The sequence below is a fragment of the Biomphalaria glabrata genome, chromosome 3, assembly GCF_947242115.1.
Source record: "Biomphalaria glabrata chromosome 3, xgBioGlab47.1, whole genome shotgun sequence".
Taxonomy (NCBI): Eukaryota; Metazoa; Mollusca; class Gastropoda; family Planorbidae; genus Biomphalaria; species Biomphalaria glabrata.
The window spans coordinates 1,736,077-1,763,522 of NC_074713.1; the positions used below are offsets into that span (position 1 = coordinate 1,736,077).

The 27,446-nt window shown below is 37.5% G+C and overlaps 1 protein-coding gene across 5 annotated transcripts in view; it reads left to right on the top strand.

The window, feature by feature from the left end:
* The window catches only part of LOC106054213 (cyclin-dependent kinase-like 1), a 58,803-nt gene that overhangs the window by 9,468 nt on the left and 21,889 nt on the right, over positions 1–27,446 (top strand). The window contains exon 1 of one of the 5 annotated variants that reach the window (XM_056023216.1): positions 13,082–13,245. The exons of 1 other annotated variant lie outside the window; for it this stretch is intronic. In XM_056023216.1, the coding sequence (XP_055879191.1) occupies positions 13,205–13,245 (41 nt within the window). In that variant the 5' untranslated portion in view covers positions 13,082–13,204. Of the gene's footprint in view, positions 1–13,081; positions 13,246–20,055; positions 20,156–26,066; positions 26,589–27,446 lie in introns of those variants that run through there. 3 more of the 5 variants (XM_056023218.1, XM_056023217.1, XM_056023219.1) reach the window with 3 other exon arrangements.

The following is a 27,446-nucleotide window of genomic DNA, read 5'->3' on the forward strand; positions in this document are numbered from 1 at the left end:
TTGTCCTGCTCCTATAGAAGTTCTCCCATTACATATCTAGACCATACATTAGATTGAATTGACAAGACCAAGTGCTTACTTTCTAAATGCTATGGACAGCTGTTGACCGTGAAGACCCATATATGACCAATAGCAAACAGGGCATTGAAACGGACATCCCTACTGGAAGCAAGTGTCAGAAATTTTAAATAATTCGGAGCTTTTGTTTCACATGAAGGAACCAAACCTGAACTATTGGCCAGAATTGCACAATTCAGAGCAGCACTTGCAAAGCCTTGGAGTTTAGATATAGATGACCTTCTTACCACAGTAAAAAATATGCAAACTAAAACTGTTTGGCTAAATAGCATGGTCCTCTTGGCTCGCAAAGACCTTCCTTCAGAGAACAGTACCAGGAAGAGAAGAAGACATACAGAGAAAGCGATGGGATTAAAACATCAAAGAATGGACGGGCCTGTCATTGAAACAGAGATAGCATGGTCCTCTTGGCTCGCAAACACCTTCCTTCAGGGAACAGTACCAGGAAAAGAAGAACAGACAGAGAAAGCGACGGGAATAAAACATCAAAGAATGGACATTGAAACAGAGATAGCATGGTACTCTTGGCTCGCCAAGACCTTCCTTCAGGGAACAGTACCAGGAAAAAGAAGAACAGACAGAGAAAGCGACGGGAATAAAACATCAAAGAATGGACATTGAAACAGAGTAAGTCACGGTCGACTGATCATGCGTGGTGCCCCAACGGTTCAAGGTGAATGTGTCACTAGAACGAAGGTCGAGGAGCAGACGATGATGATGAAATCTTTTCGTTAACATTTGAAAGTCCAAACTTTACATTCTAGTCCACGTTGTCATTTTCTTATATCTAAGACCAAATTCTGACTAAATTTCCTTTCGGGTTGAAAATCTCTACAAAAAAAAAATGTCACTGTTATTCTTTTTTTCCTATGTTTGTTTTTGCATAGTCCAAAAGATGCGCATGTTATCGCAAAGTTCGAATTCCGGCATTTTATATATAAAAAAAAAATAGAACAGTATCTTATCTTATCTTATATGAATAAAGTGAGAAAGGGTCAATCTTGAAATATAGAGTCTAGTTCCATGATTTAATTAAATTGATAATAGGGCTTGTCTTCGAGTCCGAATATAATGAGGAGTGCAGTACTTCACGTGGTTACGCAGGCCCAGCTGCGACCTACATATTTTGCCACATCCAACGCAGACATAATGAAATCGAGTATAGTATTAATAACTAAAGTGTTATGGAGTGTGCGTGTACGTGCACGAGTAAAGAAGGGCGGATGTTTTTGGTTGTGTAGGATAAAGAGTTGTTTTTTTTTTTTTAAATGAGATCCTATGTGGTCTATCGTAATATAGGTGAATAGAAAATTGGTGTGAAAATTAAAGAATAGAGGGGGGGGGAGACTAATATGAAAAAGTGAGACAGAAAAGATTTGGGTATTTTTAGTGAGTTAAATCTTGTTTAAAATATCAGTTCATTTGTGTTTCTACATATATTGTATTTTTTTAAATAAAGTATTTTTAATGTTTTTACAAAGCTTATATCAACTCACTCTGTCTGGTAAAAAGTGTGTGTGTGTCATTTCTCACACACTCATTCACAGATCAAGTTGAAACTTTGCACAATTATTCACTGGCATAGACAAGACATGAATCATTACAAAAAAATTAACCAATTAGTCAATTAATAACGGATAATTATTTAGTTTAATACCAACAATGGAAATTAATCTTTCAGTATTCACCTATATGGCTAAATATTTAGGGTTTAGTCCCCTTAAGTAATTGTTAACGCTATTTCTCCCGCACGCATTCGCCGATCCAGTTGATCATTTTGGCATTTATTTATTGTACCCAATTAAACATGAATGAATTTTAACAAATTACCATTTATTCAATGAATAATTAAATATTTTGTTTTATATCATATAATGTAGATAACTTTTACATTATTGATGAATATAGTTGTAAGGAGAGAGTTCCAAAACTTAGATAAGCTTTGTTAGTTTTTTTTTAAACAAATTTTAAAAAATAATTTTCTTGATTTTGTTTATATTTAGCCAGTTTGGGGCCTGGGAACGAGAGAGAACCCTCTGCATCTTAAAACTGAACTATTTTAATGCTAAATTCTGATAAATGTCAAATCAATTCGCCACCAGTAAACCAAAAAAAAAAAGCGTAACATTTTCAACTAGTGAGTTATGCCGTCCAGCGTTATTATCCCCCTTACATCAGTCCAGAAAGACAGGGAAGTTGATTGCCCCTGCCGTTGTTAACATTGTGCAATGAGATTCCGCCAAGTGTAACGGTCAAAGGGCATGTTCAAGGTAAAAGTCTGTGTGTGCGTTTTTTTAACATTGACAGTGTCAAGATCAATACCAATTTGTCTATTACTAGAAGTCCATCCTAAGATTCCCAGACAGCGCAATAATAAGAGTTTGTTTTTAGAATAAAGAGAACATTGAATTATCACCGGGTTCATAATATTGATCAAGAAATATTGAATGATGGCACTGTTTGCAAGCATTGTTCCACGTTTGAAAACAACAGGCTGGACCATATGACAGAATGGACCGGCCTCTCTCTCTCTCTCTCTCTTGATGTCCCGCTAAGAACAGATGCTGACCGGGGGAAAAAAAAGTCAGCCGTGATACTTAATACAAGTCCAGATAGTAAATAGTTAGTATAGATATTCCATAGATAATAATAATAATAATAATCTTTATTATCCGTATGGATAATTTGTCTTACAATTTGTGCATTACACCAAACAAAAAACATTATAACTATAAGAAACCAAAGTGTACATTCACACCAGACTCATTCATTATTTACATGTGACAAAGTTTATACCAGATTGTTCTTATTTAATGATTGTAAAATGTTTGTTTTATATGTTTCGGATGTTCCTTCAGAGTTGAAGATAGTTTACTTCCTAGTCCAAACCTCCCGCAGGACGACGGGGGATGGGAGCGGGCAGGGTTTGAACCCTCGACCGTCGATAAATCCGAACGACAGTCCAGCGCGCAAACCGCACGGCCAGGCAGCCAGGGGAACAAAGGAATGTTTGTGTCTGTTTGTCTTTGCTATCGGTGTCTTGTGTCTCTTTTGTAATGGTAAAATCACAAAGGGTGATTCTTTATTTCGAGGATCTTGTTAGCTTTTTTTATAGATGTTTGTCTCAAACAACTGCCCAAATGGGATTTGTTTTTTGCCAATGATTTTACCAGCAGCATTTAGGATTCTATAAAGTTTATAGATAGTGAGTTTAGATACTGTTAGATAGTTTCCCTTGCGACCTATAGGGCAGATGATCTAAAGGTCATCTGTTTCTGTGGCCCACGGTTAACGAGGGTGTCGTGTGGCCAGCACCCATTAGAGCTGGGTGGACTCAAAGGCGCCCTAAGATCCCGAAACCTTAGTCTTCACCAGGATTCTAACCCAGAACCACTGTTCGGAAGCCAGGCGCTTTACCCCTCAGCCACCGCGCCTCCGGTGACCGAGAAAAGTGGATGGATTTGGTTACGCGAACTGTGACAGCGCCCCCTACGACGAAAGTCAAGGAACAAACCAGTGTCAAACCACGTAATACGACATGTATTTTACAAACTCATAAATATGCCGAATTTTTTAGCACTTTTTAGCCCCCTAGAACCCATTTCTTAGCTTAATTGTTTTGTTTTGTTTGGCCCGCTTAGTATTGCTTATTTAATGCAGTTCAAAATCTCTTCACATTTTTCTCTTTTAGTTTATTGAAGTGTTTTTTTTTATTCCTACACTTTAAAACCACTATTGAATCATTTATTTTGAGCTAAAAATTACGCACATTTGTGGTTTGTATTGGTTGGAAGCAGTTGAAAGTTTCATGCTAATAACGCAAATGCCTTGGGTTCGAGCCCCATACTGCATGGCGTAACTAGATATTTGGGGGCTCAGATGGGGCTTGACTTCTTTAGGGGGCCCCTGCATTTTAACATTCGACATTATGACGTGCGGTAATGGCGTAATATTTCATGTAAACACAAATTTCGGACACTTATTTGGTTGCCTCCCTCAAGCGGGGGCCGGGTAAAATTTTCAAAGTTGACCCTCTTCTCCACACCATGACTACGCCGCTGCCATACTAGCCATTTTTTACTCTTTATTTTTATTATACTATATAAAGGAAAATTGACAATACATTTTATCAGCTTTATGAAATAGAGTCACGAATCGATTTAATTTTTGTTAGATATAGGCCTATTACTTGTTTTTTTAGGTTCCATTGTATCGCCCCCACATTTCTCCTTATCTCGTTCTATTCTTAGTCTCTCTTACTCTGCTTTTTTATGCTTAAAGAATGCGAGCCGGATTCTTTAATAAAAATGTAAACAAGGAGTAGATTATATATATATATATTTACTGTAGTTAATCTTAGTTTAAAATAAAGTGAAGGGAGAGAACTTTATGAAGTTCTATTAGAGATCTCTACTGTATCCAATGGATGCTATAAACTGCTTTTCTTTTTGACATTTTGATTTATTAGTTTTATTCATAGTTTCATTCTACAGTCCTAAAGCATTACTTAAAAATAAAGATATGAGAGATGGTTATAAAATTGTTTAGGTTTACTAATATTACGTATTCTATACACCAGATATACATCAGATATCCATGACCTTATTAATATTAACGAGCAATTATGTATGCGCATCATACCGTAATCGGACACAGCACCGGTTTCACGCGAAGCGATCCTCTCTTTATTATATAAAGAGATTTATTAACTATAAAGTGTTTTGTTAACGATTAACATTTGTGCAATAACATTTCGGTGCCACCAAAAGAGGCGGTGTTCTGGTCGATGTCTCTTGAATCTCATAGTTCATGTTCTTGTTTCTTGAGACAACGGTTTTTGATATTTTGGATTTTTTTTTGCAAATCGGCTCAGTTTAAGCCATGTCGTGCCCATCGAGGGAAGGTGGACCAGGGTGTCGGGCATCCCAATGATCTCTTAACGTACCTCAACACAAACATGCACGTGCAATACAAACAAACATACAAACAACTCTGATTGACATGTTCCAGAAATAACATCCAACTCATTGAGCCTAATGAGGGAGCTTGTTTAAGTGTGGCTATAAATAGCACTTGAAGTGCAAAGCTCGAGAATAGTGGGTGCGTGTTTGGGTATGAGGGGGGTGAGGGTGGGTGGAGGAAGGGTTAAAATCATTCAGGTGACAGTTGACAACAGGTGAGAAACTCCTTAGCGACCTGGTGTTTGCTTGTTTAACAACAGCGAGAGGGGCGGCTCAGGGGGAAGGAGCCTCCCTTTGAATTGTTATCAATGTTTTCCTTACGAAGAACTCTCTCTATCCCTCCCTCTTTCTTTCTCTCTCTTTTTCTCTCTCTCCTTTTCTCTCCTTCTCTTTATCTCCCTCTCTTTCTCTCTCATCTCTCTTTCTCTCTCCTTTTCTCTCTCTCTCTTTCTCTCTCCTTTTCTCTCTCTCTTTCTCTCCCTCTCTCTATCTCATCTCTCTTTCTTTCTCCTTCTCTCTCTCTCTCTTTCTCTCCCTCTCTCTCTCTTTCTCTCTCCTTCTCTCTCTCTCATCTCTCCTTCTTCCTCTCTTTCTCTCTCCTTCTCTCTCTCTCTCTTTCTCTCCTTCTCTCCTCTCTTTCTCTCCTTCTCTCTCTCCTTCTTTCCTTCTCTCCTCTCTTTCTCTCCTCTCTCTCTCTCTTTCTCTCATCTCTCTCTCTCTTTCTCTCCTCTCTTTCTCTCCTCTCTCTCTCTTTCTCTCTCTCCTTCTTTCCTTCTCTCCTCTCTTTCTCTCCTCTCTCTCTCTTTCTCTCCTCTCTTTCTCTCCTCTCTTTCTCTCCTCTCTCTCTCTCTTTCTCTCTCCTCTCTCTCTCCTTCTTTCCTTCTCTCCTCTCTTTCTCTCCTCTCTCTCTCCTTCTTTCCTTCTCTCCTCTCTTTCTCTCATCTCTTTCTCTCCTCTCTCTCTCTCCTTCTTCCCTTCTCTCCTCTCTTTCTCTCCTCTCTTTCTCTCCTCTCTCTCTCCTTCTTTCCTTCTCTCCTCTCTTTCTCTCCCCTCTCTCTTTCTCTGCGCATATAATGTTTCCCTCCCTTTTTTCCAATTTCCACTTCTTCCTCAAACAATACAATCGCATCTCAAAGTTGAAATGGAAGTTTGTTTAAAACACCTAGACCTAGATCTATATCAATTGTTCTATTCAATCATTCACAACCCTCTCTCCAACCACTCTACTCTTCACACTTCTGGGCTAGCCCGCAGGGCTGGGTTTTTCCTATGTCTGTTATGAATGGATTTTACAACAATAAAAGGTACTATTAATGTCAACACAGAGTCATCCAGGCCATGAATAGTTATTGAAATAAATAGGTTTATATAGGTTTACTTTCTTCTTGGTTTTTTAGGTTGAAATTTTTTCTCATTGGCCTCGTACTATAAATACAGCGTGTGTATCTGCGCGCGAGTTGAATGAGCTATATTTAGTAGCGACGTCAACATTGGAGCGTGTTCCATCTTGCTGGAAAGCTCGCGTGACTCAAGTTTTGAAAGTATCGAGGTCTAGATATCGAGATACAGCTGTAAGCGGAACTGTGATCAAGAGTGGAGGAGAAATGTGTTTTTTTTTTGTTTGACAGATCAGTATATCAATTTTTTATTTCTTTTGTGGTCTCGGTCTAGCGCTGTACATAGAATTTGACGTCTCAAGGAGTCTCACGCTGTTGTTGTCTTTATGTGCTCTTTGGCTGAGTCATTTCAACAAGAAGTCTCACTTTGGTACTACCTAGCTACTATATTATCTTATCTTATATAGTACAGACGTTGCTTCAAAAAAAGGTTTTAGTTTTGTGAAGTAAGAAAAAAGTAAAGTTCCCCTTCAGACCTTGCGAGCTATGGAGCAAATGAGGTAATTGTCATCTGTTTCTATGACCAATGGTTAACGAGGGTGTCATGTGGCCAGCACAACGAACAACCGTCTTTACTTTCCCCAACTAAGATCAGGTACCCATTAGAGCCTGGTGTACTCAGGGGCGTCCTTAAAATCCAGATATTAAACACATCAATTTTAAACGAGAATCAAACACGGAAGCCATGCGCTTTACTACCATTCAGACACCACGCCCTTTGTTAGATTTGATTCACTTTTAACGAACAGCGTTTAGATTCACTGGTTGCGCTCTCGTTCAAGTGTAGAGATTGGTTTTAAAGATTTGTTGTAAAGATTAGTTGTAAAGATTGGTTGTAAAGATTTGTTGTAAAGATTTGTTGTAAAGATTTGTTGTAAAGATTTGTTGCAAAGATTTGTTGTAAAGATTTGTTGTAAAGATTTGTTGTAAAGATTTGTTGTAAAGATTTGTTGCAAAGATTTGTTGTAAAGATTTGTTGTAAAGATTTGTTGTAAAGATTTGTTGTAAAGATTTGTTGATTTGATTGGTTGATTTGATTAGATTACATTTGAACTTACAAGCATGTTGAAAATCAAAAGAAAAAAAAAATCAAATCAAAATCAAATTGCAATTTTTGCTCTAAATGAAAACGTCACTTCAAAGAAATCTGGGGGGGGGGGGGGCTTATTTCGAAGATCCCAGCCCCCGCGGCCTCAACTTGGCGCCTCGGTGGTAACGTCTGTTAGTGTAAGCAGTTAGGCAAACAACCAAGGGTAAGCAGATAGGCAAACAACCAAACAACGGGTAGCGAACCCAGCCCTTTCAGGTTACCTCCTTTGAGTTTACGGTGGGGATGAAAGAGAAAACTGGTGACCCTGGATGACCCAGTCCGACAAGTCCACCGGAGTGGTGGGGGGCGTTTCAAGGGAGCATTAGGAGTGGCGGCCCCTAAACGGCTTTGAGGAGGCTACACAATAGAACAAGAAAAATATATTTAAAAATTCTTTTTTTTTTAAAGCGTGTATAAGTGTAGGCTAATGGTATCAATTAGTTTTGGAGAAAGATGAAAAAAGGGAGGGGGGGTGTAAACGTTACTGTGGTCGCTTTTAGAATGTATTTTTTTCACACACACACACACACACACACACACACACACACACACACACACACACACACACACACACACACACACACACACACACACACACACACACACACACACACACACACACACACTGACTGTTGTACGACTTGAATTCCAACTCGAGGGCTCAAGCCTCCTCAAGCCAATACACTAACCACTGTGCCAGCGAAGTGCTTATGAATATTGACGTTTTCATTTGCAACCTGTTAGTTGTCAATGTTTAAGCGACAAGGTATAAAAGGGGATTAATTGAACTCCACATCAGCCAAACAAAATTAAAAAAAACAACACTTTTTTTTTTCAAAAAGCAATGCTTTTTTAAGGGGAAGAACACCACACTTACAACTATATATTTAATTTTTATTTCCTTTTTCGATATCCTAAAATTTCATTGGCCTCCTTCAGTCGTAGAACGACTATGGTTCATCTCAGAGCACACTTCCTCATGTGGCTGTGGAGCGTATTACCAATCATTAATTGACTAATGTTTTAAAAATTGATTTATGTTTTGTTCAGTACAATTAATTATTGTTTAAAGTTTCAGCTTGATCCGAGAATTGGTGTAGGAGAAATAACGTGTACAATTATTGAAGAGGACAAAACCCGACATATATAGCCATATCCGTGAATTAGTTTCCATTGTTTTTATCAAACAAAATATTTAATAATCAGTTATTAATTGACTAATTTATTAGTTTTTTTTTTATCGATTCGTGTATTGTCTACCCCAATGATTGATTGTGCAAAGTTTCAATTTGATTCGAGAATGGGTGTGGGAGAAATAACTTATTCAAACTTTTTAACAGAGTTGATATAAGCTTTGTCCAAAAAAAGAAAGAATTCTATCAGTCTGAGGTATCAATAGATTGAGTGTTAGTGGGAAAAGAATCTAATCCAAGTAATTTGGCCTACTCCAAAATCTGTACTTTAAAAAAAAAATATTTGACTGACTCAAGACTGCGCGACGTGTGGTGCCCTAGTGTTGAACGGATTAATGGCCATTAAAACATGAACAGAGAGGTGAAACCTGTCCCATTTGTGGCCCAGGAATGAATGTTGTCATCGCCCCCCCCTCTCCCCTTCCCCGTGTATCATTGAGTCCAGCGTTGCGTTAAACTGGAACTCTCTCGACAGATTTCTATGAAAGGGCTGGCGCAACAAAGGCAGCCGTGGGATTCATTCACGTGGTTGTAGAGAGAGGGGGGGGGGGGGGGCTCGTTTCTAAACGTTTCCGTAGTCTCGGTGTGTGGCGTCGTGTGGTGCTGGTCACGGACCGCCAGCCGCTGTCTGCAATGTGGTGTCAATCGGGAGTTGATCAAGTGGTGTTTTATCAACTTTCAAACGTTTGACGTACAACATAGCGCCCCGCTGACACAAATCAACCGCATCCCTCCCAGAAACAGCTAGACTATATAATCCAGTTGTGATAGATTGTTATTGTTGTGTTCACCCTGTATCTATCTATCTATCTATCTATCTATCTATCTATCTATCTACCTACCTACATACCTGGCTGTCTGTCTGTCCGTCCGTCCGTCCGTCCATCCATCCATCCATCCATCCATCCAACCATCTATCTATATAATCCAGTTGAGATAGATTGTTATTATTGCGTTAACACGCTATCTATCTATCTATCTATCTATCTATCTATCTATCTATCTATCTATCTATCTATCTATCTATCTATCTATCTATCTATCTATCTATCTATCTATCTATCTATCTAGAGTGGTCGAGACGCTAAGTGCGCTTGAACGTGGCTTGGCTTGGCTACCTAGAAGGGGGCTCGAGGTTCGACACCCGACTCGGGCAGAGTTGTGTTTACTGAGCACCTAAAGGCAGCACGGAAAACAAACTCCTAGATACCCCCTTCCCCCCCACTGGTCCACAACTGAGATTGGACCAAATGCTATAAGCATGAAAGTAGCGCTATATAAAAGCTATAAATATCTATCTATCTCTCTGTCTATCTATCTGTCTATTTATCTATATCTATATTACTATATATATATATATGTGTGTGTGTGTGTGTCCATTGACTTTCGCTGTTGGGGTGCTGTGACTGTTAGCGTAACCAAATCCCTCCCCTTTTTCTGGTCAAATCAAGATATCAAGAGAGAGGCCGGTATATTCTCTTACGTTGTCCAGCCTGCTTTGGATGACCCCTCCTTTGTGTTCCCTCCACTGTAACTTGAAGAATGACTTTTGATAGTCCTGTCTTACAATGTGACCAAACCAGTTCAGCTTACGTTTCTTGACAGTATTGAAGTGTTCCTCCTTTTTTGCCAACCAGACAAAAATATAGACAAATAACTGCTGGAATGGTTATATGATCTAATGGCTTTTAGCTGCGAGACATGTTCCAGACTGGATCATTTGTAATAAATATATTTCCTCAATGCTGTTTGTTATTTGTTGCATGAAATGACCTGAACGATTTAGGTCCATATTGAATTCGTGCTGTAAATCTTATCTTATATAATACTGACGTTACTTCAAAAAAGAAGATGATTACGTCCTACGCGTCATGCATATTAACCAATGACTTAAATTCTGCCAAGTCACTGGTTTTCCTGGCTAGCTCAGGCAACACATTCATGCTCTAATAGCACTAGGGAAGAAGGAGTATTTGTACAAATTTGTCCTAGCATATGGGATTGTAGTGGGTCATCTATGCCGATTGAGTCCATGTCGATGTCGAACTGGTATGAATTATCAATATAGTGTTGAATTTATTATATACTGCTTGTGGTTACCCGGCTTTGCTTGACTTTTCGCTCTGTTTTTTTTTTTGGTTTTGTATCAATTTAAATGGTTTCTATGCAGCTTTAGTATTAAAAATCTGTGTCACGATGCCTCATTGGCCTAAATCTATGTCACGATGCCTCATTGACCACGATCTATGTCACGATGCCTCATTGACCTAGATCTATGTCACGATGCCTCATTGACCTCAATCTATGTCATGATGGCTCATTGACCTAAATCTATGTCACGATGCCTCATTGACCTCGATCTATGTCACGATGCCTCATTGACCTAGATCTATGTCACGATGCCTCATTGACCTAAATCTAGTAAACTCTCGTTGTGGGTCAACTTGACATATCCTACGATCAACGCTATTATCAAAGAAACGCCCATGCCAAGATTGGTCAAACGGTGTTGATTTCTATGAGAAACATACATACACCTTAAACTCTATTTTATATAGGAGACAATAGGCGGGTAATTTTAAACAATTTAAGGGAACTGAGTGGTCTACTCCTGAACTGATCTCCCAGTGTAGACATTTTGTGTGAGTTAATATGGACCTTGTATTCTCAATATTGGCCGATTAAGTGGGTTAATATTGAACTTGTAGTGGTGTGTGTGTTTGTTCTGCGTAGGTCAATATTGTACACACACGCTTGCCTGTTTCTTTGTGGCTGCAACATGATGGAGACTTTGTCAACGCACTAAAATAGGTTTTATGACATGCGCAGTGCAGTCTTTTATTAAATCTTAGTCAAGAGACAAAAGTATGGTGGTTGTTTTTGCTTCCTTAAACTATATATTGCTTTATATGTAGTATTTTGTTACCCATCTGTGAATGTGGTCATTGTGTTGACAAACTTTGATTGTGATCATTTTTTTTTAAACACTTGATTGGTGTCAGTTTGTTCAGTAATAAATTGTGGTTATTTTTATATGTGAATGTAATTTTGTTCAAGTCTTTCAATGTGGTCATTTAAAAAAAATATTGAATTTGGTCGTTTTATTTACAGCTTGTGAGTGTTTATGTTGTTGTTGTTTTTAGAGCCTTGAATGTGGTCATTTTATTTCGCATGTGATCCCCAAGTTTATGTTCATTATATGGTTGTTTTGGTCAAAAATTGAATTTTGACATTTGACTAACATGTAGTCATTTTTTTGAATGAGGTCATTTTTACAACCTTGAATATGGTAATTTTCTTTCATTAGTCTTGAAATAAGTCATTCTGTTTTCAGCCACGATCATTTGTTTAGTCTTTGAATGAGGTCATTTTTACAACCTTGAATATGGTCATTTTCTTTCATTAGTCTTGAAATAAGTCATTCTGTTTTCAGCCACGATAATTTTTTAGTCTTTGAATGAGGTCATTTTTACAACCTTGAATATGGTCATTTTCTTTCATTAGTCTTGAAATAAGTCATTCTATTTTCAGCCACGATCATTTGTTTAGTCTTTGAATGAGGTCACTTTTACAACCTTGAATATGGTCATTTTCTTTCATTAGTCTTGAAATAAGTCATTCTGTTTTCAGCCACGATCATTTGTTTAGTCTTTGAATGAGGTCACTTTTACAACCTTACATATGGTCATGTTCTTTCACGGCGGCGGTCATTCTGTTTACAGTCTTTAATGTACTAATTTGGTTTGCGGACCTGTAAGCAGCCATTTTGTTTTATTTAACTATGCGTATCGTTTGGTTATCATATCAAAAATATAAACTTTAAAAAGTAAGTCACGTCACGAAATTTCCGAAACAATCCAAAACATATCAGTTCAACAAAATCACAAACAGCATGGCCTATCTGGCCGGGTCTGAAAATAAAATCTCTTTTCTTATCTTACGTCCAAAATATCAAATTTAATGTTCTATCGATCCATCGGAATCATACACACAGTCACTTCATCATATCAGGTAGGCTAGGTAAATTACAACAATATTGTAGATCATTGATCTCCGGCTTATAGCAACATTTAAAAAAAAAAGGGGACGCAAGTTGTTTGATTGATAACGTAGGAACAGTGTAGTGCCACTGGCCTACATATCAATCCGCCTTATACAGAAATAGACTCTTGTGACGATTTACTTCATAGGAAGATAGTGAAGGGAAAAAAAAAGAAATAGATCTAGATCTGAGAGATAATGATTATTTATTGTGTTCTGTGAGAACTCAAATATCATTGCTATATAAAACCCGAGGGCCTGCCTGCATGCTTTTATTGGGGCTTGGTAAAATTGACACCAACAGTTAAAATCGATAGCTCGGGCACTTAAAAATTGGAATTAGACAGATATGAAGATTTATCTTCAATATTTTAATGTATATGTTAGTGATAGTCTTACAATGATCTACCAAGGTTTTGGATAGCAACCCCTGTGTATCCCTACATGCAATTGTTTTGTTTTGAGTGTATTGATCATAAGATTGAGTAAGTTCCATTTTATTATAATGAAAGTTTTTTTATTGTTTCGTACAACGGGTAGATGTTTTTGTCATTTAAGACAATGGTGAAAGTCACTATGGTATCACAGGATTAGATGCATGGCGCCATCTTTGTTTCTTCTTCTTCTTCTTCGTTCTCATTGTTATGTTGGAGCGTTCAGATGACTAGACCAATACATGAGATGAACTGCGGAGTGGTTTCCAAATCAGGGAGCCCTCCATATACTACCATCTTTGTTGATGGTCTGCCTTTCAGATAGGGGTGTCTAGTAGTTTCTTCTATGAGTGGAACTAGTGGGGGGGGGGGAGGCTTTCCTTGGTAGACATTGGTACCACAGGGATGAATGGCTGGAACTTTCTTCTTCTTTGGACTTTGAGTCAACAGAGGTGCCTAACAGTTTCTTCCTTGAGTGGGATTAGTGTGTGTGTGTGTGTGAGGCTTCCATAAACGCGATACCTCATCTTTGTTCTGTGTTTTAAAGGTGATGGTTCAGTGGCGTAGATAGGAATTTGCAATCATTTGAGGGCCCGGGAGGCTTTGACCCCCTTTGGGAGCCCCTGCGTTTTGACATTCGACATTATTACATTGAACTGTTGGCTTCCAGGTCGTACGTTTTGCGCGCTGGACTGTCGTTCGGATTTATCGACGTTCGAGGGTTCAAACCCTGCCCGCTCCCATTCCTCGTCGTCCTGCGGGAGGTTTGGACTAGGAAGTAAACTATCTTCAACTCTGAATGAATATCCGAAACATGTAAAACAAACAAACAATATTTAATGTAAAAAAAAAAATTCAAACTCTCATTTCGGTGACCCCTCAAGTGGTGGCCCAGGGAGATGTTCCGATTCGTCCCCCTCCCTCACACTCTGTTTGATAGTTTCTAACTCTGAACCAGCGGAAACAGAACCTCGTGGATATGGGTGCCACAGCGAGGCATTTCTAATACTGCTTCCTCCCCCATTTTGTTTATCGTTCGGCAAGCTAAGCCTTTGTTGTCCAGGTTTTTACACATCTCACAGCCATTAGATCAAATATCCATTCCAGTGATTATTATATTTGGCCTTGCCTCTATACAATTTTGAAAACAAGAACACGTGACAAAAATAACGAAAAAAGTTTTAATAATTTATTTCTATTATTATTATATTATTATTTCTATTATTAATGTATTTGAGTGAGATGTCACAGTAAATCAGTATGTCCTTGTTGTGCGTCACGCTGCGACTGTACTTCCTACAAGGTTTGCATTTTATTTTAATCAAGTGTGGCCGACACACACATGAGTCTTAAATCAATCCGCAATCAGTTGGACCTGTTACACTTCTTCCGGTGTAGTTCTCCGCGTTGTCAAAAGTAGAGTGCATAACAATTTTTTTTTAAATCGCTTCAGCGAAAAAAAATTAAAGTTATGCTCTGTAACATTTTCCAATTACTCGCATCTTCCTTAAAGCTGCTTTCCCTCTCCTGGATCACCCCCCTCTTTTTTCCCCCTTTTTTTCGTAAAATAAATACCTTTTTTTGTGTAACTGATAGATTTAACTCTTTCTCTCCTAACTGACGATACCAACGTTGATTCCAACGGAATGTTGTAAATAATTACGGAGAGAAAGAGTTAAACTTCTATTGTCTCCCATAATTGTAGATCTATGTTTCAATGATACCAGGTAATAAAGATAGATAAAGGGATATAAATATCACAGCTCTAGATCTAATATCTAGTCAACATATCCTCAATCCTTCCGATTCTACAGGAACTAGAGATCTATCTGGATGGCGTTGTAACCAAGCTGGCAGTTGTGAGGTCCCAAGAGGCGTAATTCTCTATCACTGTGACTCAATCTCTCCACTTGAGTTCTTGCCCCTCTATTTGCCATGTCAGTTTCTTGATTTGTGGATTTATCGGCCGTTTTTTTTTGGTTTGTTTGCTCTTTGGCTCAGTCAGCCATACATTTCATAATTAATATAAAATGCGAAGCTAAGTGCGGAAGAAATAAATGATGCGCGTATTTTAGATCCAGGCCTAGAACGCCAGCCTCAAGTTCAGTAGGGCCTATAGTGCAATGAGAGTAGGCCATAGACATAAATAAATATAGACTGGCCGAAGGAAGTAACTTCATGTAACTTGAAAACATGTATATCTATTGTATTCGGATTTCCGAATTATGAAAAGTTGCATGATCTTCATTCTTAGAGATTAAACAAAGCTACACTGCCTCCTTATTTACAATATATATAGGTGTGTATCAAAGTTAAAAAAGCACTTTTATACTGCTCATAAATGCTTTATAATAAAGTACACAAAATTGCAAGTCACAAATTTTCGTTTCATAAAACTCTTTAATTGGCCAGTCTATATTTATTTATGTCTATGGAGTAGGCCTATATGGTGAAATTACGAACAGTCTTAATCAGGCAACGGACCACGGACTCTCAACATAGGTTAAATCACGACATTAGTCTCATTGAAACTTGGAAGCCAGGATATCCAAGAGTATATCAGACGACCAGGAACCCATCCACGTAGCTTAATATGTAATGTATAATTGATACATAATATTTATAATTTTCATCAGAGCTGCCCTTGTATATGTAATGAGGTAGTTCCGAATCTCTGACCTACTTTATAAAAAGTCACGTGACTGTGGTCTTATACATGGCAATAATGGCAATAGCTTCCTATGATAAGATGTAGATCTAGATTTAGTGCTAGCCTAGATCAGGTAGACCTACTAAATAATCATGAAAATTAGTGAATTAGTGTAACATTCTTTTTATTACTTAAAGATGTATAGATCTAGACTATTTTCATTTTTAAATTACAGTGAAATCAATAAGGTCATTAATGTAAACAACACACCCACGTGACTAAGAAGAAATCCGGAACTACCCCATTGCATTGCATCATTGATAAATAATAAGTCTACTATTTATCAAACACATTGCATGCTTGTGATGTTTTGTCTGAGCTCGTCATGTGTAGTCGTCTGCTTCTCTTTCACAAAGTTGTCTGCCTTTGTGTTCTATATATACACATATATATATAATGGTTCTATGTCAAGTTATAAAACAAAACACAAAATGTATAGAAATCAAGGCTTTTCTAAGGGGAAGTGCTCCGCACTTACAACTATATCTCTCTATAATATAGAAGTTATTTCCCTTATTCGATATCAAACAATAATTATTTACCAATAATTAATTGACAAATTGATTAATTTGTTAAAATTGATTCATGTTTTGTTAGGTGTAAAAAATAATTGTTTAAAATTTCAACTTGGTCTGAGTATGGATGTGGGAGAAATAACGTGTACAGTCTTCTAAGGGGACAAAACCTCGCATATTTAACGATATCTCTCTTAACGAGCTCTCTGACAGCTACACTGCTTGGGAAACACTGGTCCACGCCAATGAATAATTGTGCAAAGTTTCAACTTGATCCGAGAATGGGTGTGGGAGAAAAAACGTGTAGGCATACACTTTTTTTGACCAGACAGAGTTCATAAAAGCATTGAAAAAAGGTTATGATTTATATCACCCAATATTTGCTAGACATGTTCTCTTTTATGACCTATGACTCAAGGGTAGTGCGGTGCCGTTGGTCTACATATCAATCCTTGATATGAAAATAGCTTAGGATAAAGATCTGTGTACTTGCTGTTTTATATAATCTTAGATACCTTTAAGAGACAAAAGAAATATTAATTCCACTGTAGAGGATACCAATGTAACTTTGGACTTTTGAAAGCCCAATGCAAAGGATACCAATGTAGCTTTGGACTTTTGAAAGTGTGTCCTTTATACACCTTGTTCACAAATCCTTCAGGTCAAGAGTCTACAGTTTTTATAGTGTTTATAATACAATGACTAACATAAAATGTTTTACTCAGTCTTGATCTTGTTTTATGTTTTGTTTGTTTGTTACAAAGCTCAATTCACTCCATCTGTCTGTCTGGGTGGGTGAAATCCTTAATACGTTATTTCTCCCAATGCCCATTCTCAGATCAAGTTGAAACTTTGCGAAATTATTAATTTTCGATGACAGCCCATGAATATATAAAAAAAAAATTAGCCAAATATTAATCAGTCGTAATTAATTAATTTCGTTCCATCTTGAAAATGAACTTTGTTTGGGGAAGATTAGCTCTGTGTAGAGATTGTGGTCGTCCGCTAAAATGTGTTTAATTTACTTATATGAAATCTAGTTCAAATAGACTTCAAATGGTCCAAGCGTAGATGATTATCTGTCAAATAAGATTTTTACTAATTATTACATTTTTACTACCTTTACTATTTTAACTGCGGATATACCTTGTTTTTAATGATTTAACTGTATGGAATTTAGCTCTTGTAAAGGGAGAGTAACCCTTGACGGATTTCGGGCACGACATGGCCTAAATTGTGCCGATGTGCCAAAACCTCAAACTCAAATATGGAGTGCAGTATTCGTCGTTTACAATGAAGTAACAAAGCTAATAACGCAGATATACATTTTTTTTATGTTTATAAAGTGCGTGAAGGTCAAAGGTCGAGGGAGACAACTGTGAAATCGATTCACCGCGCAATTATTACACATCAAAAGAGTGACCTTCTCTTTGACGTCTATAAAAGGGAAGTAATTAAAGAAACTGACGAAATCTTGCATGCTCTGACTGCATGTTAATAAAAGATTGTTGCCGGGTAGGCTGTGTAAAATTATAAAGATACGTGTAACTCGAGAAGAGGAAAGCAGAATGCAGGTAATATATTGAAGATGAAAGTGATCATATTTAAGTAGTACACAAATGATCCAGACACTTTTATTGTGCTATGTAAAAGTGACAGTTCTGTTCACGTACTGACTCTTATAATATGGGAATACAGAGTCGTTATAGACAATGTAGCCACATGTATTTTGTTTGTTGTCATTTACATGGACTATGGCTACCAACTCTCTGTTTCTCTTTCTTGCCTTCTCTCTCTACCTCCCTTCCTCTCTCTACCTCCCTTCCTCTCTCTACCTCCCTTCCTCTCTCTCTATCTCCCTTCCTCTCTCTCTCTCTCTACCTCCCTCCATTCCTCTCCTTCTATATCTCCCTCCCCCTCTCTCTGCAGCCCTCCCTCTCTTTCGCCCCTTGTCTCTACCTTTTCCTCCCTCCTATCTCTTAGTATGTAGCTCCTCCTCTTTATCTACCTCCCTACTTCTTTCTCACTCTCTCCCTTTTCTCCTATTCCCACTCTCTCTCCTCTCTCCGTCTTTCTCAATTTCTACCTCCATCTCAATCATTGTCTACCCCCCTTCCATCTCTATCCTCTCCCGCGCTCTTTCCTTTATTTTCTCTGCCTCTGCCCCTCTCTTCATCCTCCCTCCCAATCTCTGCTCTCTTCCTCCCTCCTCCTCCGTCAAATCTTCCTCTCGTTCATGATATATATGCCTTACATTATAAGTTTTGTATTACTTGTTATCAGGTGAAGTCTCGAAAGTTCCTTATTGTTGTCTTTAGATCAAGTGTTCAATTAACCTCTCTCTCACACACACACACACATACACACATACATAGGCTACATACACACACACACACACATATATATATATGTTCCAAAGGTTTGGAACTCACTCCCCATTGATCTCAGACAGACAACATGCTATACCACTTATAAGAAGAACATTAAGACCTACTTGTTTAAAACTTTTTTAGATTAGTTTTTGATTTCTGTTGTCGTGTTTGTGTTTGTAATGTTATTACAGCGCCTTAAGCCTACATTTTGTTTGTTAACAGCGCTTTATAAATAAAATTATTATATATATATATGGCACTGACAAATTCCAAGTTTCAGCCAGTGTTATCGTAGAAGATAAAGGGTGATAAATGGTGATAAACTAAGTGCATTTTGTTCGCCAGATTGAGCTCGTTAATTAATCAGCTTTGAAGCATGAACTGAGAACTAGCTTAAAGTTGAAATAGAAGAAGTGCAGTATAAAGAAATCAGTAGATCTATGTGTACATGCCTCTAGCTGTCAATCTTATCTGGCACTAAGAAAGAAGGAGCACTTGTATGACTTTATTCTAGCGCATGAAATAAGAAATGTGCCTCTATCTTGGTATCTTTCTGAGTATTTTATTGTTGTATAGGCCTATATATATATATATATATATATAGGCATATATATATATATATAAATATATAATTTTTATGCAACAGTTTTTTTTTCATAAAAGTACACCATTTTTTTTACATATATGGGGGGGGGGGGGGCGCAGTAAAATCCAAGGGAAATAATGCAATATTTGCGATAACCTAAACAGTGACAGTTAACACAGTTTCACGCGTTCCTTCATGTATGAATATTTTATGTCTAGTCCAAAAGTCCTGCCAGAAGGCTGGAAATGACCTGGATGATAGCGGGAAGAGTTCGAACACAGGAACCGTCGTATCGCACACGAAGCGCGTAGGCCTCAAACATGGCCTGGCAGCCAGGCTTATTGTGGGCTGTAGTATTAGGCCTTTCCTTATTTGTACGAAAATGAAAATTGGAATTAGGTATAATGTGGCTTCTTTAATAACTGAACATAATTTGAGAACAAATTTTGTGATTCAATCAATCAAACTGTCCTGTCACAACGGTTAGGATTAGTGTCAGTGTTTTTGTGCTCCTTACCGATTAGGATTAGATTTTTCTTTAACTGCCTAGTCCTGACCAATGTTGATAAAGTGCCAGATAGACCAAGAGATTACTTTAGGATTAACCGAAATTAAAATCCACAAGTTGGCCAGGTTTTTCCAACATTTCAATGTTCAATTAAAAGCTTTTCAGTTGTCACAAGCTAGAGAAATGTTTTTAGCGCCTGTTGCACTGGGGACTTGTTCCAATCATTGCTGTTTTTTGTTTGTATGATTGTTTTGATTACAAGCCAATGTCGTAAGTATTTAGAACTAAAGTGTTTGCCAATCAGATTCAAACTTATGTTACTCAAACTAATGTTTTAGTTATGTATTTATCTTCTTCTTATCTTATATAATACAGACGTTACTTCAAAAAAGGCATGCATATTAACCAATGACTTAAATTCTGCCAAGTCACTGGTTTTCCTGGCTAGCTCAGGCAACCCATTCCATGCTCTAATAGCACTAGGGAACAAAGAGTATTTGTACAAATTTGTCCTAGCATATGGGACGAGGAATGTGCCTTTATCTTTGTGTCTTTCAGAGTATTTTATTAAATTTTGTTTTTGTATTTGAAGATTATGGTTCAGTGTTTTATATTGTATTTATATGTAATTGGTGAACTTACTAAGAAAGACACAAAGATAAAGGCATATTTCTTATTCCAAATGCTAGGACAAATTCGTACTCGTGCTTTTTAGGATAATAGCCGCTATTAATTTTGTGTGGTCTGTCTGTCCGTCTGTCCTAACATCAGTTAGGCCATGTTCACATTTATCTTCATCTTCACCTATCCCTAAGTCTGTTGGGCCGTCTGTCAGCTGTCTTTCTCCATTCCTTTCTGTCCTTTGTCATTGGTAGAATTTCATTCACTGACAGGCCTGTCCGTTCTTTGATGCTGTCTTCACATCGCTTTGACTGCCTTCCTCTTCTTCTTCTTCTTCCTGGTACTGTTCCCTTAAGGAATGTCTTTGCGAGCCCATGAGAACCTTGTGATGTGGCAATAGAGTTTGAGTTTACGTTTTTTTTTTTGACAGTGGATAGCAGGTCATCGTGTGGTCGCTGTCTGTACTCTCTTTATTCCTCTTGCATTCTTTGTAAGTGACACCAAGGATTAACTATATCTTCATAACCATCAGTTCATTCAATTCATTGAATACATGTGAATATTGTTATAACCCTACTCGCGACGCAAAAGGGTTAACTGTGTGATCAGCTGACATACGTGACACATGTCAATAATACAGTTTAGCATGCTGTATTGAAAGGCAAGGGACAGTACTGGCATGAACTTTGCACGTGAATAGCGCCCGTGTTATGGTCATCTGATCATAAGCCTGGGCAGACCAGACATAGTGTGTAGGAAAGCGGCAGTTCAAGACCGGAGAGCGTTGAGACCGGGACTGTGAGTCAGCCATGAAGTCGGTCCTGGTGCAGTCTTCCAGTGAAACGTACGAGTCCAGGAAGAGACAGTAGAGTTATGAGTTTAGTACAGTGATATACAGTCTAACCTTGTAGCAGTTGATTGTGTTGCCAATTGTGTCGTATTGGCTGTTTGATTTGACCAGTATTAAAGTACCAGATTATTTGGAGCCTTGTTGTCAAGTTCTTGATGTGTTGTGTTGTGTTTAGCAGTGATTATAGAAAGCCTGAATAGGAGAGATCGTAACAATATTAACAAAATAATAATAATAACAATCTCCTAATCCTGTGGTATCAAGTCGTTAGTCGAACTAACAATACAACAGTGTCGACAACACTTTCGACACAAGCTCTGTTTTTGAATCGACGAAGATAGGGTTGTAACTTGTTGATAGTTTGTAGTTCATAGTTTCTGATATTCTTTCTGAAACTTGCATTATCTTACCTGACATAGCGGACCACTTCGGGGGCCCGATTTTGAGTTTGAGTTTCCACACAAACTGTTTTTTTGTAACCGTGTTCTTTAATAACTTTAAAGCGCGGAGTAAGTTGCCTGAGTTGGTAAGAAAAACCAATGACAATGATACGCTGCGCAATTAATAGTTATATATATATATATATTTTTTTTTAAGGAACGTCTGTAATTTATAAGATAAGTTAGTAACCGGATAGTACTGCACGTCCTTAGGAAGACAAAAAGGAGGACAAATCCTCACAAAGGAGGATACAAAAAATAAATAAGTACAATTTATAAACTAGTCTTAAAATGTATTTGATGAAAATGAAACATGTGAGTATATCAATGACTGTAAAGCTACTAGCTGTGATCTCAAAGGTTGTAAAGCTACTAGCTGTGATCTCAAAGGTTGTAAAGCTACTAGCTGTGATCTCAAAGGTTGTAAAGCTACTAGCTGTGATCTCAAAGGCTGTAAAGCTACTATCTGTGATCTCAAAGGCTGTAAAGCTACTATCTGTGATCTCAAAGGCTGTAAAGCTACTATCTGTGATCTCAAAGGCTGTAAAGCTACTATCTGTGATCTCAAAGGTTGTAAAGCTACTATCTGTGATCTTAAAGGCCGTAAGGCTACTATCTGTGATCTCAAAGGCTGTAAGGCTACTATCTGTGATCTCAAAGGCTGTAAAACTACACTCTATTTTGTCCTCTGTGCGTTGATCAGTAAAAACGTTCTTTCCACATTATCCTTATGCCCAGCCAGAAGAATTGACTCACCAGATCTAGGGGAGATTTGAACAGCTCTGAATATAACTGTTAGGAAAAGAATGGAAGATTATCACAACCTAGTACTAACCTCCAGAAGGACAGCGGGGGATGGCAGCGGGCAGGGTTCGAACCCATCAGTATTACAGTCCAGGGCGCATACCACACGACAAGCCAGCCGTGCTGGCATTGATGGAGAATATACAACGGAAGTTAACAACAAAGTGAAAGCATGACGTTTTAAAACTTGAGGTCAAGGCCGGCTGGACGAAGCAGACGATAAAAGAGTTATTAAATTCTCTAAAAGTATTTGACTTTTCAATAAGAGACTTCACATTTTTCAAGCTATACAACCATAGACATAAATAAATATAGACTGGAAAAAGGAAATAACTTCATGTAACTTAAAAACATGTATATCTATTGTATTCGGATTTCCGAATTCTGAAAAATTGCATGATCTTCAGTCTTAGAGATTAAACAAAACTCCTAGACATAAATAAAGTACACAGAAATGCAAGTCACAAATTTTCGTTTCATAAAACTCCAAAAAATCTGGACTCTTAATATGCGCATATTTCCTCGTCTCTCCCTTTCTCTTTTCATTCCCTTCTTTCTCTCTTTCTCTCTCTCTCTCTCTCTTTCTTCTCTCTCTCTTCTCTCTCTCTTTCTTTCTTCTCTCTCTCTCTCGATCAACTTGCATTTTTCTTTCTCTCGCGCTTTTTTAAAAATCTATTGCAATTAACTCTGTCGCTCTCTCTGTTTAAATAAAACTATTCCATAAAACCTTTGGACGCTAATGTTTAGATCTGATCAGAGACACACGGTCAGAGAAAGTACTTACACTGTGCTAGTTGATCTGTCTAGTTGATCTGTCTAGTTGATCTGTCTAGTTGATCTGTCTAGTTGATCTTATTACCGATCAATACCGGATGAGTTCTCCACTATCGATTTTAAATTAACTCTCTAATCGCCTGATCCACCAGAAATGTCCTTGTCTAAAAATAGCTCATGTTCACCCTCCACGAGTCTTTCTGTGTTGGAGCGCATGATACAAAAATATAGGCTTATATATGAAAATCTTACAGTCGAGTCTAGATGTATAAGCTTGCACGCAATGCGCATGTCTGTAAGTACGATTAGGCCATGACTAAGGTCAGAAGATGTTGATGTGTGGTGGTATAGCTTTGGTTCAAATATGTGTCGACGTGTTTTTTGTTTTTTTTTTATCCCGGCAGTGTGTTGGTAGAGCTTCGAAGGAAGTGGTCTGCATACTCTGATGGTACTCCACAAGTTCATGGTTCGCTAGTCCCAATGTTCGTCTTCCGGGCTATGTAATAATTTATTAATTTACCGTGTTACCGAAGAGGCCTACATTGTGTAGCAATATGTGAGCCTATATAAAGAGGACATTCTTGTGGTATCATTCCTTTCAACTCCCATAAATCCATCGTTTTCTTAAACTTCCTGTTTCATTGCACCAGGAGACGCTGATGGTGTATGACCTTTGAACTTTGAACTAGATCTTTCGATGGCTTCAATTTTAAACAAAGGTGTATGACCTTTGAACTAGATCTTTCGATGGCTTCAATTTCAACAAAAAATGCGTTAATATTGCTAATTTGCAGAAATATATTGTAGGCCTATATATCTTTTGCAGTCGGCGAGGTTCGTACCAGCACGCACAGCCTGTCTCCATGCTGTCCAGTCTTGGGCTATCTCCTCCCACATACTTTCACGTGGTTCTCATGTCTCGCTTGCAGACATCTCTGTAGGTTAGTCTTGCGCGGCATTGTCAGCCAGCCCTAAGGACAGATGCTTATACATGCACGAACTGTGGCAAACTCTGCCACTTCAGAATTGGCTTGTTCAGTCACATTTGATTCTGCCCCGTCTCAATACGAAACCAAAGCAGTGACTCACTTGGGCGCATCCATTGTCTTTCGAGACACGAGGAGTATTGAGGAGCAAATATATAAATGTGTAATTCAAAATCACATTTCACAATAATACGAAAAAAGTTTGTTATACTTAGAGGTGTATTGCCGAGACGAGTCCAGAAATGTGTCTGTAAATAGCACAGCCTATCTAAATGCATGGTGATGTGTCAGTAAATAGCACAGCCTAGCTGAATGCATGGGGAAGTGTCAGTAAATAGCACAGCCTAGCTGAATGAATGGGGATGTGTCAGTAAATAGCACAGCCTATATGAATGCATGGGGATGTGTCAGTAAATAGCACAGCCTATATGAATACATGGGGGAGCTTGTGGACGTATTAGTGTAAGGTTAAATAGTTTGGCTTTAGCAGAGTTTACAATCAACCTTTGTATATTTTTGAGTTACTCAATGCTTATAATCTTCACTTTCATTCCTTTCTGTCTTTTGTCTTGGATAAAATCTCTTTCAATGACTGGGCCGTCCATTCCTTTTTTTTTCTTCCCATCGCGTTCTCTGTCTGCCTCTTCTTTTTTTCCTGGTACTGTTCTCTGTAGGAAGGTCTATGCGAGCCCTGACGACCTTGTGATATAGCCATAGAGTTTTAGTTTGCGTTTTTTTTTTATGTGGTTAGGTATAAAATCAACAGCTAGAAATTTACTATTCACTCTTTAAGAAATATTTATATCAACAGTAACATACGAATTAAAAGTTTACAAAGCCCAAATGAACAAATATTAAAGAATTTTGTTAGTTGTCACTTCTTTTATTTAATTGAACAAGATTATTTCCTTGTGATATGCCATATAGAGTTTTAGCTTGCGTTTTTTTTTTAAAACAATAGTTAGGCCTTAGGTACTTTTCTGTGTCAACAGATTAACAGTGTCCCCAGAAGAAATAAGCTTATCTAAGCCCTTTGCTCTTTTGCCTAATCTTGTACAAAGGGACAGAACTGTTAAAAACAAATACATGTTTTGGCATAGAATCGATTTATTGTGTAATTAACACTCATGTCAAACAGCATACGGCTTAATTAAATGCATGCACACAGAGTGCGCGTTGTTACCGAATGAAAAATATAAAAATAGAGGGGGGGAGGACTGTAACCAATGAAAATGTCTCTTATACAGTTGTGTAAAATATCTTTCTATAATTATAAAATGAAACAGCAGTTCAATGACTGACGCCTTAAAAGCTAACTTTCTGATCAATAATAATTGTACTTCTTGATTTGAATAACGTTCTCTACATTTTCATAAAAATCTGGTCATATCAGTATCGACCCGTTTTGGAAAGCAAAACCGGAAACGCAAGCGTGAAAATTTTTATCTAAACAAACTCTAAAGTATGTGTATTTACGTCACGTGGTATGTGTAACCAAGGGAATGACCCGTTGTGGACTATAGAGTACATTCGTTTGAACTATAAAACAAATAGTTCCTATTGTCTTTTAAAGGATTTACGTTTTACAGTACTATATTGACTAAGCGTTGATTTGATTTGATATAAAATACATTATTTAATTGAGGTTATTTAATAAAAACTTATTTTTCAAATCCTTTACTACAGAATATAGTCCGTGACGACCGCGTAAGAATATTGTTTAATAAAAATTCAATATGGCGTTGTTGATTTTTTTACTAAATTTTAAACTAATGAATGTGGACTAGATCTAGATGTTTATCTTCTGATTTTTGTTTCAATCATCATAAGATCTATTGTAGCTCCTAGTGTCTTGTTATTAAAACTATAAGATCTACCAATTGTGAAATGGAATGCTAATGTGATTGTCTAGAAGTATCGTTACAATAGTTCTAGATCCAGACCAGTACCACCAACTATCGATGAAAGTCAATGAACTCATAATAATGATAATTCACATTTGATTGTCAACTTCACTTCTAAAGTTCTTGATAATGAACTCAAACTCAAGAGGTGATTGTGACTGACAATATATTTTAAGTTGGTGAAACAACTTGTTAAGTTAGATCTAGACTCTATAAAAAATAAAATAATCAACTTGAAGACTTGACTTTTCACTTTCACAGTAGAAAGTGAAAAGTGTTAAAGGCAGGGTGGCACTATTTGCCAGCCATGAATGAATATCTCAGGTACATAATGTAACATAATCATCATAAATCATTATAATAGTGTCTCATAAACTATCATAAAGTTAAACATAGTTGACATAGATTTCATTTTAAAAGTTTTTAGATTAGTATACTAAGCTACTCTAATACTTACTATAGAATATAGTTCTTCTTTTTCTTCATTCTCATTTTACATGTCAAAGGATTCAGATCAGTAATCCTATATCTGAGATGAACCACACAGTGGTTTCCATATCAGGCAGTTCTCCGTATAGTTTTTGTTCTATAGAAGGGTTTTGGGGCCAGAGTCTTGTTGGGGTCGCTTGATATAGTATGCAGCTTTGAATGACATGGTCAGTATTCTCTGGTGATGCTCCACAAGGGCAGGTCTTATACGTTCTGACTTTTAAGCTTCTGGAACATATGTTGTATCATTCTGTTGTGTCAAGTTGAAACTTAAGTTTAGTTCAAATAGCTAAAGTGCATAGATCTAGATTCTAGAGCTATTTTCAGTAAGATAAGAAGAAACAATGTATACAATTGTACAGATTTTATACTTTACTAATCCAGTCTGCACCCATCTTTTATTTATTTTGCCTTTTATCAGGCAGGTCACTTTTTAGAAAGAAACCGATTGCTATTCTTGGTTCCACAACAACCGGTTCAATCACATTTGTTCATGAAAAATGGTTTACCAGAAAACTGGTTGACAAATGGTTCTCTGACATTTGGCTGACAAAAAATGGTTCACATGAAAATTAACTGACTTGGTTCATTGACAATCGGTCAATTAAAAATTCATGCAAAGGATAGTAAAGCTCACAGCTTTAATTTGTTTACATCAGTCTACAGTCTTTGGTTTACATTCAAATTATCTTA